This window comes from Mobula hypostoma, chromosome 23 (genome assembly GCF_963921235.1).
Source record: "Mobula hypostoma chromosome 23, sMobHyp1.1, whole genome shotgun sequence".
In the NCBI taxonomy this organism is placed as follows: Eukaryota; Metazoa; Chordata; class Chondrichthyes; order Myliobatiformes; family Myliobatidae; genus Mobula; species Mobula hypostoma.
Genome location: NC_086119.1, coordinates 59,288,630 through 59,304,358, shown reverse-complemented (window position 1 = coordinate 59,304,358; position 15,729 = coordinate 59,288,630). Strand labels below are relative to the sequence as shown.

The following is a 15,729-nucleotide window of genomic DNA, read 5'->3' as shown; positions in this document are numbered from 1 at the left end:
GAGACTTCCGGGAGAGGTGGGATGTCTGCAATAGAGTAGCTCCTTAGTAGCTGGCCAGCTAGTTTAAATAACGTTAGCTATGCTAATGAACAAATGACACCTGTTAAACTCACCTCAACATGTCTTTTACAGTCTTAACCCACCATGGGCAATAGAAAAGTCACTGTTGCAAACAGTGCAGCGAGCAACACTGTCATTATTTTGACCCTTATTAGGCAGGGGTACACTTTAGTGTAGTCTGGGGTGACGTATGTTTTATATTTTTTTTGGAACACTCTGCCTTGGTGCGCTCTTGCTCGCGCTTTCTCTCGCTTTCACTCTCGCTCACGCGCTCTCGATTGCTTTCTGTCTCGCTCACTCTCTCACTTGCTCTCGCTCTCTCTCGTGGTTGCTCTCGCGCTCTCTCTTGCTTTCTCTCACTTGCTCTCAAAAAAATTGATTTCCATGATATTGTATATAATTTGCGGGCATCAGGGAGCCTCTATTAATATGCGGGAGACTCCTGGAACTTCTGGGAGAGGTGGGATGTCTGCATTGAGTGTATGTTGCTTTTTTTCTCTGCGCATTGCAACTTCTGATGCTGCCTGAACTGAGCATGCTGGAGGTAAGGTCTGCCCTGTTTCAGCTGGTTGTTAACCAAGTTCCCCCTGGGATCAATAAAGTATGACTATGACTATGTTGCAGAGTGCAGCATCTGTTTATTTGCTATTGATTTATGGTAAATGCTTTAAATGCTGTCAGATAATCTTTTTGATGAATTTTCCGGCCAAAATTTGCAGCACTGGATTGAGATGTTTGCCGTGGGATATTGCTGAAATATTAAATAAAAAGCAACTAAGAGGTAATTTGAAAGTGGATCATGGCTGCTGAGATTGTAGACTCTCTGATTTGTTCACATACTTGTATGTACACAATGATTAATGTAGAATTCTACAAACGCCCTAGGCAGGTCTGACCAGATCATTCCAACACTGAGTTTAATTCAGGTAAGTGTGAGATGTGCATTTTTGGGGAGACAAATCATGGCAGGATATTTACAGTGGTTGGTTGAACACCGAGGAGTGTTGTCGAACAGAGTGACCGAGATGTACAGGTGGCATTCTGTCCTTCATTCAGGGCATCGGGTATAGAAATTGAGATGTTATGTTGCAGTTGTATGAGACATTGGACAGCTCAGAGTGGGGATATTATGTTCTGTTTTAGTCATCCTGCTATAGGAAAGGTATGTTTAATCCGGAGAGGGTTCCTGTATTGCTTGACTGTTTCAACTGAAGGTAGAACGTATGGCTGCAGTCCATACGTCACAGCCCTTCTGACATTGTTGGGAGATGGTATTTCTTTGGACATTGCATTAGGGGGTTGTTGCTACTAATGGTTCTGTGGCCCTTTACTGCTGATTTCGAACTGCTAATTCTTCCAACTCCTCCAAGTGGATGATATGGTCATTTAATGTCTTTAATATGTTTTAATGTTTTCTGGCTCAGGTGATTTGGCATTATAGAGTGTTGTAGTTATGATTGATTCAGAAACAGCTGCTTCCCCTCTAGCATCCGATTTCTAAAAATACATCAAACCCATGAAACTTCCTCACTTTATAAAATATTCTGTCTTTGCATTACTATTTTTAATTTAACGATTTAATATTTACTGTAATTTATTTCTATATTTATCATGTATTGTACTGTTGCTGCTTAGTTAACAAATTTCACAACGTATGCCGGTGATAATAAACCTGATTAACAAATTATCTCAACCCATGTTTACATCGCTGTTTGTGCTGCCCATTGGCAAATTGGATTGGATATTTCTTGTCACATTTCACTTTAATGTTAGGGAGAATATGATGGCATTTGTGTGCTCAGATAGGAGTTGCTGTCACTGTACAATTGGAATTCCAACAACTTAAAATGTGAGAAAACTAGAACAGCAATGTTTTGCTATTTGTTTTTTGCAGTATTTTTTCGGTGATGGCTAGTTTTAGCTTTGGAGCAAAACATAGTGGCCATTACAATCACTCTCTACAATCACTCTGAGCACCGGTGCCCCACAAGGCTGTGTACTCAGCCCCCTGCTGTACTCACTGTACACCCATGATTGTGTTGCCAAGTTTCCATCGAACCCAATATATAAGTTTGCTGATGACACCACAATTGTAGGCCGTATCTCAGGTAATGATGGGTTTGAATACAGAGAGGAAATTAAGAATCTGGTGGCGTGGTGCGAAGACAATAACCTATCCCTCAACGTCAGCAAGACAAGAAGGAGTAGCGGACCGCATGACCCAATTTACATCGGTGGTGCGCAAGTGGAACAGGTCATAAGCTTTAAGTTCCTCGGGGTCGATATCCCAAATGACTTAGTCCAACCAAGCAGAGTCAACTGCCAAGAAGGCCCACCAGCGCCTTTACTTCCTGAGAAAGCTAAAGAAATTTGGCCTGTCCCTTAAAAGCCTCACTAATTTTTATAGATGCACCGTAGAAAGCATTCTTCTAGGGTGCATCACAACCTGGTATGGAAGTTGTCCTGTCCAAGACCGGAAGAAGCTGCAGAAGATCGTGAACACAGCGCAGCACATCACACAAACCAATCTTCCATCCTTGGACTCACTTTACACCGCACACTGTCGGAGCAGTGCTGCCAGGATAATCAAGGACATGACCCACCCAGCCAACACACTTTTTGTCCCTCTTCCCTCCGGAAGAAGGCTTAGGAGCTTGAAGACTCGTACGGCCAGATTTGGGAACAGCTTCTTTCCAACTGTGATAAGACTGCTGAACAAATCCTGACCCGGATCTGGGCCATACCCTCCAAATATCCGGACCTGCCTCTCGGTTTTTTTGCACTACCTTACCTTCCATTTTTCTATTTTCTACTTATGATTTATAATTTAAATTTTTAATATTTACTGTCGATTTGTAATCCAGGGAACGAGAAGCGCAGAATCAAATATCGCTATGATGATTGTACATTCTAGAATCAATTGTTTGGCAACAATAAATTATAAAGTATATTAAAGTATATTAAGTGCACCAAAAATAGATTAAAGACAATTTTTCTACATTGAAATATCTTTCAGAAGCTATTTTATCTCTGCTTTGTAAAAGGCATGGCTACAATGGAAGTAAACTGAGTACTATTGGGTCATTTGAGCCTTTAAGATTTGACGAATGCAACAATTTATTTGTGTGCAGCTAATTTGTGAGGGTTGCATTTGTTGTTAGAAAGCAGTTGCACAATGAGCAAGAAATAAGCTTCCAGCGACTGTAATAGTTTCTTTCCTAAAAAGAAAAGATATGTTATGTAGTTTGGAGAATTGTTCTCTGGAGACTTGAAAACTAGTAACACATACCACAGATGATTTTTATCTTTCTTATATTTTATATTTCTGATGTGTAGGTTTGATTCTTGGGCAGGCATGGCTCTGGCTCGAGCTAGCCGTATCCAGGACAAGCTGAACTCAAATGAGTTAAAGAGCGATGGACCCATCTGGAAACACTCAGTTGCTGTTTTGAACTGCTTTAAGCGGGCACTTGAGATAGATCGCACCAATCTCTCACTCTGGATTGAATATGGCTCCATGTCCTATGCCCTGCATTCATTTGCTTCACGCCAGCTGAAACAGTGGAAAACAGAGTTGCCTTCGGAAGTTGTACAACAGGTGAGTATCTAAATGTTACAGTACTAGTTCAAGTTATCAGCAAACTACTACTACTACTACTACTCGACTCAGGCCTAGGGGGCCAGCGTCGATGTTGTAGTAGTAGTAGTAAATTATCAGCAAAACAGGTTTAATGGCTGGTGGTGGTGGGAGCGGGGAAGGAATGTGGATTTGGAGTTTTGTAAGTTAATTGTTTCTGTTGAATTTTAAAGAAAGCTGTCTCTAGTTGGTGTTATCTGTCAGTCTTTGTTCTTATGTTCTTAATTTCACCATTATTCAGCTGCTTTGAGACAAATACTTTGAGTATTCTGTATAAGTATCTGGACTCCTGTAGATCTGTGTTAAAAACATACTCTCCTTTTCGGTTCACTACAGAACATCAGTATGAGTAAATGGAATGCTCTTTATTGACATATAATCATATATGAGGGGAGGGAGGGAACGCGACTCAGACCATGAGAGGCCTGTGTCGGGCATTTTCATGCCTTACAAGGCGTAGATTGGAAGTCTGTGTGGGGCGCCACTCCTTGCACAGACTACAGCAATGTGTGATTAAGTGCTTTGCTCAAGGACACAAACACACTGCCACAGCTGAGGCTCGAACTAGCGACCTTGAGATCACTAGACGAACACCTTAACCACTTGGCTACATGCCCAATACAATCATACATGAAGAGCAGTTTTATGTTCTGCCTTTTGAATCACTGGACACCACATTATTTTTTGGCACAATACTTTGTTCAGGTAAAGGTATATCTTACTGCTGTGAGCTCCTGATTTTATGGGATTACAAAGGGCAAAAATAGGAACTTGCACGTGGATGCTGAAGGCAAGGTTAAATTACAAAATGAATACTTTGCATCTGCCTTCCAAAGTAGTGGTGAAGGAGGACCTAGTTAAAACACTCTGTTAAAATTAATAACATGAAGATGTTAGAAAAGTCGGCTGAGCTAGCAGGACCAGATGGGATGCATGTTAGAATTCTGAGGGATATATGAGAGGAAGTTGAGAGCCCTCTTCCAGTCCTGTCTGGATATGCGAGCAGTGATAGAAGACTGGAGCTTCGAATGTCACTCCCTTGTTAAATACTAATGTAAGGATAAGTCCAACAACTATTGGCCAGTTAGCTTAAGTGTTCAGAAACGTCAATGAGAGACAAGATTAATAGTTATCTGGAGGGAAATTAATAATTAAGGCAAGCCAGCACAGATCGTGGTAGATCATGTTTTACTATGCTGATTGAATTGTTTGATGTAGTGGATGGAGTTGATGAGGCTAATGTATTTGGCATTTAAATGGACTTCCAGAAGGCATAAGAGAATATTGGTGGTGTTGGTACAAGTTTGACCAAGGTACAGACCACAAGAGTGTCTGGGTACCACAAGCGTATCTTTTAAACTTGTGCTGCCCAGGGATTGGCATTGGGGCCATTACTCTTTTCAGGCTATATAATTTTGACCTGGACGTACACTCAGGGGTCCTTTATTAGGTACAGGAATGCAAATTAGTGTGCTCTTCCACTGCTGTAGTTCAACGTATTGTTTGTTCGGAGATGCTGTTCTGCACACCACAGTTGTAACATGTGATTATTTGAGTACTACCGCCTTCTTGTCAGCTTGAACCAGTCTGACCATTACCATCAGACCTTTTTCATTAACAAGGTATTTTCACTCACAGAACTGCTGCTCACTGAACTTTTGTTTTTGCACCGTTCTCTGCAAACGCTAGAGAATGTTGTGCGTGAAAATCCCAGGTGTTTATCAGTTTCTGAGATGCTCAAACCATCTTATCTGGCACCAACTATCTTTGCATGGGTCAAAGTCACTTAGATCACTGTTCTTCCCCATTCTAAAAGGTAGTGCAGAGCACCCCTGTAGCCATTCCCCTGAATAATAAGTTTACTGTCCTGGGTACTGTTGGTGGGGACGACCGACCAGGTGTGAGCCACGGTGGCAGGGCCTCTGGCAATGAGTCTGACCCGTTGTTCAGAAGGGTGGGACAGAGAGGAAGAGAGCTGTTGTCATTGGAGACTGTATAGTCAGGGGAGCAGACAGGAGATTTTGTGGACGTGAGAAGGATAACCGCATGGTTTGTTGCTTCCTGGGTGCCAGGGTCCAGGATGTCTCTGACCGGGTGCATGACATCCTGGTGTGAGAGGGAAAGCAACCAGAAGTCGTGATACATGTTGGGACCAACGACATAGGCAGGAAGAGGGATGAGGTCCTGAAGTGTGAGTTTCGGGAACTAGGCAGAAGGCTGAAGAACAGGACCTCAAGGGTGGCGTTCTCAGGATTGCTGCCAGTGCTACGTGACAGTGATGGTAAGAACTGGAGGAGATGGCAGTTGAATGCGTGGCTGAGGAGTTGGTGCAAGGAGCAGGGTTTTAGATTTTTAAAGCATTGGGATCTCTTCTGGGGAAGGTGGGACCTGTACACATTGGATGGGTTGCACCTGAACTCGAGGGGGAGCAATATCCTTGCAGGTAGATTTGCTGATATGGTTCGGGAAGGTTTAAACTAATTTGCGAGGGGGATGGGACCCAGAGCGATAGAGCAGTGAAAGAAGTGCATGGAGTAAAGCCGGATCTAACATCCAGAGAGGCTTTGAGGAAAGAGAAGCAGAATAAACGGTGTAAAGACAGTAAGGTAGAAGGGCTGAAATGTGTGTACCTCAATGCAAGAAGCATCAGGAACAAAGGTGATGAACTGAGAGCTTGGATACATGCATGGAATTATGATGTAGTGGTCATTACAGAGACTTGGCTGGCACCAGGGCAGGAATGGATTCTCAATATTCCTGGATTTCAGTGCTTCAAAAGGGATAGAGAGGGCGGAAAAAGGGGAGGAGGGGTGGTATTACTGGTCAGGGATACTATTACAGCTACAGAAAAGGTGGGTAATGTAGCAGGATCCTCTTTTGAGTCAATATGGGTGGAAGTCAGGAACAGGAAGGGAGCAGTTACACTATTGGGGGTATTCTATAGGCCCCCTGGTAGCAGTAGAGATACAGAGGAGCAGATTGGGAGGCAGATTTTGGAAAGGTGCAAAAATAACAGGGTTGTTATCATGGGTGACTTTAACTTCCCTAATATTGATTGGCACCTGATTAGTTCCAAGGGTATAGATGGGGCAGAGTTTGTTAAGTGTGTCCAGGACGGATTCCTGTCACAGTATGTGGACAGGCCGACCAGGGGGAATGCCATACTAGATCTAGTACTAGGTAATGAACCGGGTCAGGTCACAGATCTCTCAGTGGGTGAGCATCTGGGGGACAGTGACCACCGCTCCCTGGCCTTTAGCATTATCATGGAAAAGGATAGAATCAGAGAGGGCAGGAAAATTTTTAATTGGGGAAAGGCAAATTATGAGGCTATAAGGCTAGAACTTGCGGGTGTGAATTGGGATGATGTTCTTGCAGGGAAATGTACTATGGACATGTGGTCGATGTTTAGAGATCTCTTGCGGGATGTTAGGGATAGATTTGTCCCAGTGAGGAAGATAAAGAATGGTAGGGGGTGAAGGAACCATGGGTGACAAGTGAAGTGGAAAATCTAGTCAGGTGGAAGAAGGCAGCATACATGAGGTTTAGGAAGCAAGGATCAGGTGGGTCTATTGAGGAATATAGGGAAGCAAGAAAGGAGCTTAAGAAGGGGCTGAGAAGAGCAAGAAGGGGGCATGAGAAGGCCTTGGCGAGTCGGGTAAAGGAAAACCCCAAGGCATTCTTCAATTATGTGAAGAAAAAAAGGATGACAGGAGTGAAGGTAAGACCAATTAGAGATAAAGGTGGAAAGATGTGCCTGGAGGCTGTGGAAGTGAGCGAGGTCATCAATGAATATTTCTCTTCAGTATTCACCAATGAGAGGGTACTTAATGATGGTGAGGACAATATGAGTGAGGTTGATGTTCTGGAGCATGTTGATATTAAGGGAGAGGAGGTGTTGGAGTTGTTAAAATACGTTAGGACAGATAAGTCCCTGGGACCTGACAGAATATTCCCCAGGCTGCTCCACGAGGCGAGAGAAGAGATTGCTGAGCCTCTGGCTAGGATCTTTATGTCCTTGTTGTCCATGGGAATGGTACCGGAGGATTGGAGGAAGGCGAATTTTGTCCCCTTGTTCGAAAAAGGTAGTAGGGATAGTCCGGGTGATTATAGACCAGTGAGCCTTACGTTTGTGGTGGGAAAGCTGTTGGAAAAGATTCTTAGAGATAGGATCTCTGGGCATTTAGAGAATCATGGTCTGATCAGGGACAGTCAGCATGGCTTTGTGAAGGGCAGATCATGTCTAACAAGCCTAATAGAGTTCTTTGAGGAGGTGACCAGGCATACAGATGAAGGTAGTGCAGTGGATGTGATCTATATGGATTTTAGTAAGGCATTTGACAAGGTTCCACACGGTAGGCTTATTCAGAAAGTTAGAAGGCATGGGATCCAGGGAACTTTGGCCAGGTGGATTCAGAATTTACTTGCCTACAGAAGGCAGAGGGTGGTGGAGGAGGGAGTATATTCAGATTGGAGGATTGTGACTAGTGGTGTCCCACAAGGATCTGTTCTGGGACCTCTACTTTTCGTGATTTTTATTACCCACCTGGATGTGGGGGTAGAAGGGTGGGTTGGCAAGTTTGCAGACGACACAAAGGTTGGTGGTGTTGTAGATAGTGTAGAGGATTGTCAAAGATTGCAGAGAGACATTGATAGGATGCAGAAGTGGGCTGAGAAGTGGCAGATGGAGTTCAACCTGGAGAAGTGTGAAGTGGTACACTTTGGAAGGACAAACTCCAAGGCACAGTGCAAAGTAAATGGCAGGACACCTGGTAGTGTGGAGGATCAGAGAGATCTCGGGGTACATGTCCACAGATCCCTGAAAGTTGCCTCACAGGTGAATAGGGTAGTTCAGAAAGCTTATGGGGTGTTAGCTTTCATAAGTCGAGGGATAGAGTTTAAGAGTCGCGATGTAATGATGCAGTTCTATAAAACTCTGGTTAGGCCACACTTGGAGTACTGTGTCCAGTTCTGGTCACCTCACTATTTGAAGGTTGTGGAAGCATAGGAAATGGTACAGAGGAGATTTACCAGGATGCTGCCTGGTTTAGAGAGTATGCATTATGATCAGAGATTAAGGGAGCTAGGGCTTTACTCTTTGGAGAGAAGGAGGATGAGAGGAGACATGATAGAGGTATACAAGATAATAAGAGGAATAGATAGAGTGGATAGCCAGCGCCTTTTCCCCAGGGCACCACTGCTCAATACAAGAGTACATGGCTTTAAGGTAAGGGGTGGGAAGTTCAAGGGGGATATTAGAGGAAGGTTTTTCACTCAGAGAGTGTGGTTGGTGCGTGGAATGCACTGCCTGAGTCAGTGTTGGAGGCAGGTACACTAGTGAAGTTTAAGAGACTACTAGACAGGTATATGGAGGAATTTAAGGTGGGGGCTTATATGGGAGGCAGGGTTTGAGGGTCAGCACAACATTGTGGGCCAAAGGGCCTGTACTTTGCTGTACTATTCTATATTCTACGTTCTAATGTTTAATCTAAACAATAACTGAATCTGTTGACTGTCTGCATGCTTTTACACATTGAGTTGCTGCCACACGATTGGCTGATTAGATATTTGCATAATAACATGGCCACTGAGTGTATGGCTACAAGTGAAACAATCTGGGGAGACATGGTAGTGTAGTAGCTCGGGGCGTCGGAGTTTGGAGTTCAATCTCGGCATCCTCTGTGAGGAGTCTGAGTTTTCCCCAGGTTTTCTCTCACTGTCCAAAGATGTACCAGGGAAGGTTAATTGGTCATTGTAAATTGTCCCGTGATTAGGTTATGGTGAGGTAGGGGTTGTCAGAGTGTGCTGGGCAGTGCAGCTTGAAGATCTGAAAGCGCCTATTCTGTGTTGTTTCTCGAAATAAAATAAAGCCACAATTTCCAAATTTGTAGATAACACCAAAGTTGGCAGCATTGTAAACTGCAAACAGGGTAGTGGTAGATTGCAGTTGGATATGAACAGATTGGTGGAATGGGGATGGGACATGAAGTTTAATGTTAAGAAATGAAGTGATTCATTTAGTGGGAAGAATGAGGAGGGATAACATTAAATAAAGAATCCTGTTCTCAACTGTCAACTGAGAAAATTGAGAAAGCAATTTATGTTAATCATGATTCTCAGCTTTATCGGGAGTAGCCACTATTCAAAGCATAGTATCTTCACATAAAGACTGCTGTTTGTAGAAGAAGTTGTCATGTGCACCTGCATTAGAAAAACAAAAATAGAATGGAATTGTATGGCATGCACATTTAAGAAAGTTGAATGTTTGGAAAAAAGAATATTAAGTATGATGCTTCCAACAGCTGGATCAGGTTATTTCCTTCTGCCATTCCACTACCATCAGTGTGATGATTGCCATTATCAGCCCACCTTCCTTTTTCTTTGGATGGCTTGACTCTGTGGAAATACCATGGTTTAAACTTCTATTCTTACTATATTCAGCAGACTTTCCCTTCAGCAACATGGAGAATTTGGGTTTAGAAGTGAGACTTTGACTTCGTGTCTGCAATCAAAGTCCTTTGTAGTGAAAAGTGGGCCTAGTGTTGCTATACTGAGGTAGTGATTAGGGTAACACACATCAAAGTTGCAGGTCAATGCAGCAGGCCAGGCAGCATCTCTAGGAAGAGGTGCAGTCGGCGTTTCGGGCCGAGGCTCTTCGTCTGGACTAACTGAAGGAAGAGCTAGTAAGAGATTTGAAAGTGGGAGATCCAAAATGATAGGAGAAGACAGGAGGGGGAGGGATGGAGCCAAGAGCTGGACAGGTGATTGGCAAAAGGGATATGAGAGGATCATGGGCAGGAGGCCCAGGGAGAAGGAAAATGGGGAGGGGGTAGGAAACTCAGAGGATGGGCAAGGGGTATAGTCAGAGGGACAGAGAGAGAAAAAGGAGAGAGAGAGAAAGAATGAATGTGTGTATATAAATAAATAACGGTTGGGGTATGAGGGGAAGGTGGGGCATTAGCGGAAGTTAGAGAAGTCACTGTTCATGCCACCAGGTTGGAGGCTACCCAGATGGAATATAAGGTGTTGTTCCTCCAACCTGAGTGTGGCTTCATCTTTACAGTAGAGGAGGCCGTGGATAGACATATCAGAATGGGAATGGGATGTGGAATTAAAATGGGTGGCCACTGGGAGATCCTGCTTTCTCTGGCGGACAGGGCGTAGGTGTTCAGCAAAACGATCTCCCAGTCTGTGTCGGGTCTCGCCATTATATAGAAGGCCACATCGGGAGCACCGGACGCAGTATATCACCCCAGCCGACTCACAGGTGAAGTGTCGCCTCACCTGGAAGGACTGTCTGGGGAATGCCCCACCTCCCCCCCGTACCCCAGCCGTTATTTATTTATATACACACATTCTTTCTCTCTCTCCTTTTTCTCCCTCTGTCCCTCTCACTATACCCCTTGTCCATCCTCTGGGTTTCCCCCCCTTCCCCCTTTCTCCCTCGGCCTGCTGTCCCATGATCCTCTCATATTCCTTTTGCCAATCACCTATCCAGCTGTTGGCTCCATCCCTCCCCCTCCTGTCTTCTCCTATCATTTTGGATCTCCCCCTCCCCCTCCCACTTTCAAATCTCTTATTAGCTCTTCCTTCAGTTAGTCCTGATGAAGGGTCTCGGCCCGAAACGTCGACTGTCCCTCTTCCTAGAGATGCTGGCTGGCCTGCTGCGCTCACCAGCAACTTTGATGTGTGTTGCTTGAATTTCCAGCATCTGCAGAATTCCTCGTGTTAGTGATTAGGGTTGTGCCCAGTGGTTCAAGGGGTTTGGCTGCTCTGGACCCTGCTTGTATGGGACTTCAGGCTTCTGCTTGATGGTAACTGAAAAGATGGTATGTGTCTTGCTGGTGATGTTTGATAGATGTTGCCTCCTTGAGGCAGTGCTTCATGTAGATTCTACAGTTGGTGGGGAGGGATGTATTGGGCTGAGTTCACCACACTCTGCTGCTTCTTGTGGTCCTGCATATTCAAATTGCTATATCAGATAATGATGGAACTATTTAGGATGCTTTCAACAGAACATCTTTAGAAATTTGTTGGAGGTTTGGTGATGTGTCTAAGAATCCTTCTAAGAAAGTAGAGCCACTAGCATATCTTCCTTGTGATTGCCTACATAGGCTGGATATGACGATAGAGCAGATCAGTGGTCTACTGCCATTGGTCCCAACAACATTCTGAGTGGTCGTTGAGCAACCTAGTGTTTTATTTGTGACCGTCACTGTCTTTGTTGTGTACTGCAGATGGAAGAAAGAAGAGACAGCATGCTTGAGACAGCCAAGCAATGTTTCCTCTCAGCAACACACTGTGAAGGTGATGGCGATGAGGAGGAGTGGCTCATTCACTACATGTTGGGTAAAATAGCAGAAAAACAGAAACTGCCACCAAAAGAATACTTGGAACATTACAAGCAGGTCAGCATTGACCTTCAGTGCCAGTGAATTTTTTGTTGTATCTTTGACATCCTTGTCTCACTATACCTAAATAGTTCAGAATAGATACATGACTGTTGCTGGTGTTTACTGTATTCTCCTTAATGCCTTTCTTAACAATCTGGTATATTTAAAAATTACGGAGCAGGGGCTAGTCTAATGCTCCAGTGAGATGTAGAAAATCTTCTCTCTTGGTGTGATGTTGGTTGTAGAGCAGTAAGAGTAAAGAAGTGGAAGGGCCTGACATTGATTTCCATGACCTAGTTTCTCCCTGCCCAGTCCCCGTGACATTTTAGTGCAAATCCTCACTGCTCCATGTCACTTTCAAAACAAGGTTTGTATCTTTTGTGAGCTCTGCCTTGCCATGTAAGAATGCTGAAATTGCATGATAGAAAAAGGGGCATTTAGACCATCTTTGCCAAGGTTTATCTAGTCTAATACCTGTCTCTCAATTAACTTTATCGTCTTATTCAGAAGGTTCTCTTTTGAACTCTCCATCTGTTTTATGCATGTAGAGGATCTAAGGTCCTGTTAACCTCCTGTTTAATGTTTTATAAGGGGAGCCTGCTGGCACTCTGCTGCTTTCAGGTGACAGATGCCACCAGAATTGTTGTCTGCTCTGTTGCTGGACTTCAGTAACCTGTCAGTGGAGCTTGAATGTTTATCATTTTCTGGTACTAGTGATGCTTTTCCTTTTGTTATTGTTACTTCCAGAATGTATTTTTTCAAAGCTTCAATTAAACCGAGTCTGCTTATTCTGTTTTGTGTATCTCCATGTTCCATATCACAAAGGCACAGCAATTGGGTTCCATTTGTGCATTGTGCACTCAGCACTACTTCATAAACCCCTTGCTGTATCATTTCTTTGCTTCAGATTTATCTCACTGTTCATCTGATATCTATTAGGACCTATAATACATTTGAGCTTTGCTGGCCAAATTCCAAATGTGCTGCATGTCTATTGCTTATTTTGCCTGTGCTTGAATCACCTGATCACTGTAAATTCTTTTGATCCATGATTTTCTTTTTAGCTTGCTTACCTTCTGAGCTAATTCAACTCTTGATTTTTGTATACTCCTGATTTTAATTGTATAATTCTCAGTGGCCTACTTTTAGTTGCTGTGGTCCTAATCTTTGGGATTCTTTTGTCATTGATCTTAAAGATCAAAGGATGATACAGCACAGGAACAAGCCTAGGCCCTTTCGACCACCAAGCTTGTACTAGCTACTCAACACCCATTTATACTCATCCTATTTTATCCTTTCCACGTTCCCATCAGCTTGCTCCAGATTCTACCATTCACTTACACACCCAGACCAGTTTAAAGTGGCCAATTGCCCGAAGATCTGCATCTTTTTTTAGGATGTGAGAGGATATTGAAGACCCAGGGGAAATGCACGGATCATAGTGAAACTGTGCAAGCTCCACATAGAGCGTTACTAGAGGTCAGAATTGAAGTGGGGCTGTTGGAGTTGCAAGGCAGCAGTCCTACGGGCAGCACCACTCTGGCACCAATCTTTCTTTCAAGTTGCTTTGTGAAATTTAGCTCCAGATGTAGGGTGTTGAAACATCAACTGCCCATTTCAACACAATGCAGAAACCTTTGTCCCCTCCATGGACTCCACATTTGCACTTTCACTGCTTCAGTATAGCAGTCAACACAATCCACCATCTTTTGTAGGCTTTTCCATTCTTGGGCATTGGTGTTTCCTTACCAGGCCATAATGTAATCAGTCAGGATGTTGTGCATCAGTAGAAGTTTTAGATGACATACTGAATCTGCACAGACTTTTAAGAAAGTAGAAGTGCTGTTGTGCCTTCTTTCTGTGCTTATGTGTGGTCCCAGGTCAGATCTTCTGATAGGATAACACCAAGGAATTTAAAGTTACTGATGATTACAAATATCTTATTTCATGCTGGTGCTGGTGTCATCTCTCGGTGTCCTGATGAAAGCTGTCATTCAGTTTGCATCACCCAGACAGGTTATCATATCACTTCTTCATTGCTGTATATGGAATGTTGCTGTGTGCTAATTGAATGCCAAATTTTCCCACATTACAACTAAGATTGCATTTTCAAGCAGGCTTCATTGCTTTTTAAGAAATTGAACATAGTTATTTAATTTAAGTTGTTCTGTAAATATATCTTTTTTACTACTCTGTCATGCTTTCTTTTGTTCAGGCAGCACGTAATCTACACGAGGACGCAGCACATTACCCACGGAAAATCCACTACCACAATCCACCAGATCTAGCAATGGAAGCTCTAGAGGTACTGAATCAAATGACAATCAAACCAAGACCTCTAGGATTGGAGTGCTGGCGTTTATTGTATGATTTCACAACTATTATTTCAGTGTTCACATATTCTGGAGCTTTCAGGAAATATAGTTAGATAGAAAGTTTAACTGCAGAATTAACAAATGATTATTTGTTTGCTATCAATAATAGGATCAGTTTATTTCCATTTCTTTCCATGTCAGCATAGCTGTAAGATATTAGAGATCTGTGTTACAATTGAGCATTAGGTGACAAGAAATCTTTTTCATTTGTTGTCATATCATTAATCAATGGTGATTTAATGTTTGCCTAGCCCACTGCTCTACTTTCTCTAGACCCAGGATTGTGTGGCTAGGCACAGCTCAAATGCCATCTACAAATTTGCTGATGACACAACTAGTGTTGTCAGAATTTCAAAAGATGACAGAGTGGTGTTCAGGAGTGAGGTAGATCATCTGGCTGAGTGTTGTTGCATCAACCTTACAGTCAGCGTTGATTAAGACGAAAGAATTAATGTGGACATCGGGAGGGGGAAGTCAAGGGAATGCACACCAGTCCTCATTGAGAGATCAAAAGTGGAAAGGGTGAACAGTTTTAAGTTCCAGGGTGTCATCATCTCTGAAAATCCATCCTGGGCTGCACATATTGATACAATTACAAAGAAGGCACGACAGTGTCTACTTTCATTAGGAGTTTGAGGAGAATTGGTATGTCACCAAATATGCTTGCAAATTTCTGCAGATTTACCGTGGAAAGCATTCTGATTAGTTGCATCATCATCTGGTATGGCAGGGCCACTGCACAGAATTGGAAAAAGCTGCAGAAAGTTGTAAACTCAGCCAACTCTGTCACGGGCACTAACCTCCCCAGCGTCGAGGACACCTTTGCCTCAAAAAGGAGGCATGCATCATTAAGGACATCCTGTCACTTAGGATGTGCCCTCCTCTCATTTTCACCTTCAAGGAGGAGATGCTGGAGCCTGAAGACACACACTCAACATTTCAGGGAAAGCTTCTTCCCCTCCACCATCAGATTTCTGAATGGACAATGAACCCATGAACACTACCTCACATTTTCTTCCCTCAGGATGGCAGCGATTGTCAGGAACACCTCAGATAGAGGTCACCCTCAGATGTGGGATGCTGATGACAAATCTTTTTCCAGTGACTGAAATGTCTAGCTTTCCTATGAGAAAACCAGGAAGGAGAACATCTTCTGGATTAGAAAAATTAACAGCCAAGTCTTTCAACTTTGACTCCCCGGTACCTGGCAGTTGGAAAAGGAGACTGACAGAGAAGATGTTAAAATTCGAAGATCTTTTCTGCT

The 15,729-nt window shown here is 43.4% G+C and overlaps 1 protein-coding gene across 4 annotated transcripts in view; it reads left to right on the top strand.

Moving 5' to 3' along the window:
• cabin1 (calcineurin binding protein 1) overlaps positions 1-15,729 on the top strand; it is a 693,325-nt gene that overhangs the window by 190,148 nt on the left and 487,448 nt on the right. For all 4 annotated transcript variants that reach the window (XM_063031768.1, XM_063031766.1, XM_063031767.1 and 1 more), the window contains exons 22-24: positions 3,397-3,658; positions 11,935-12,105; positions 14,306-14,395. In XM_063031768.1, the coding sequence (XP_062887838.1) occupies positions 3,397-3,658; positions 11,935-12,105; positions 14,306-14,395 (523 nt within the window). The remainder of the gene's footprint in view (positions 1-3,396; positions 3,659-11,934; positions 12,106-14,305; positions 14,396-15,729) is intronic.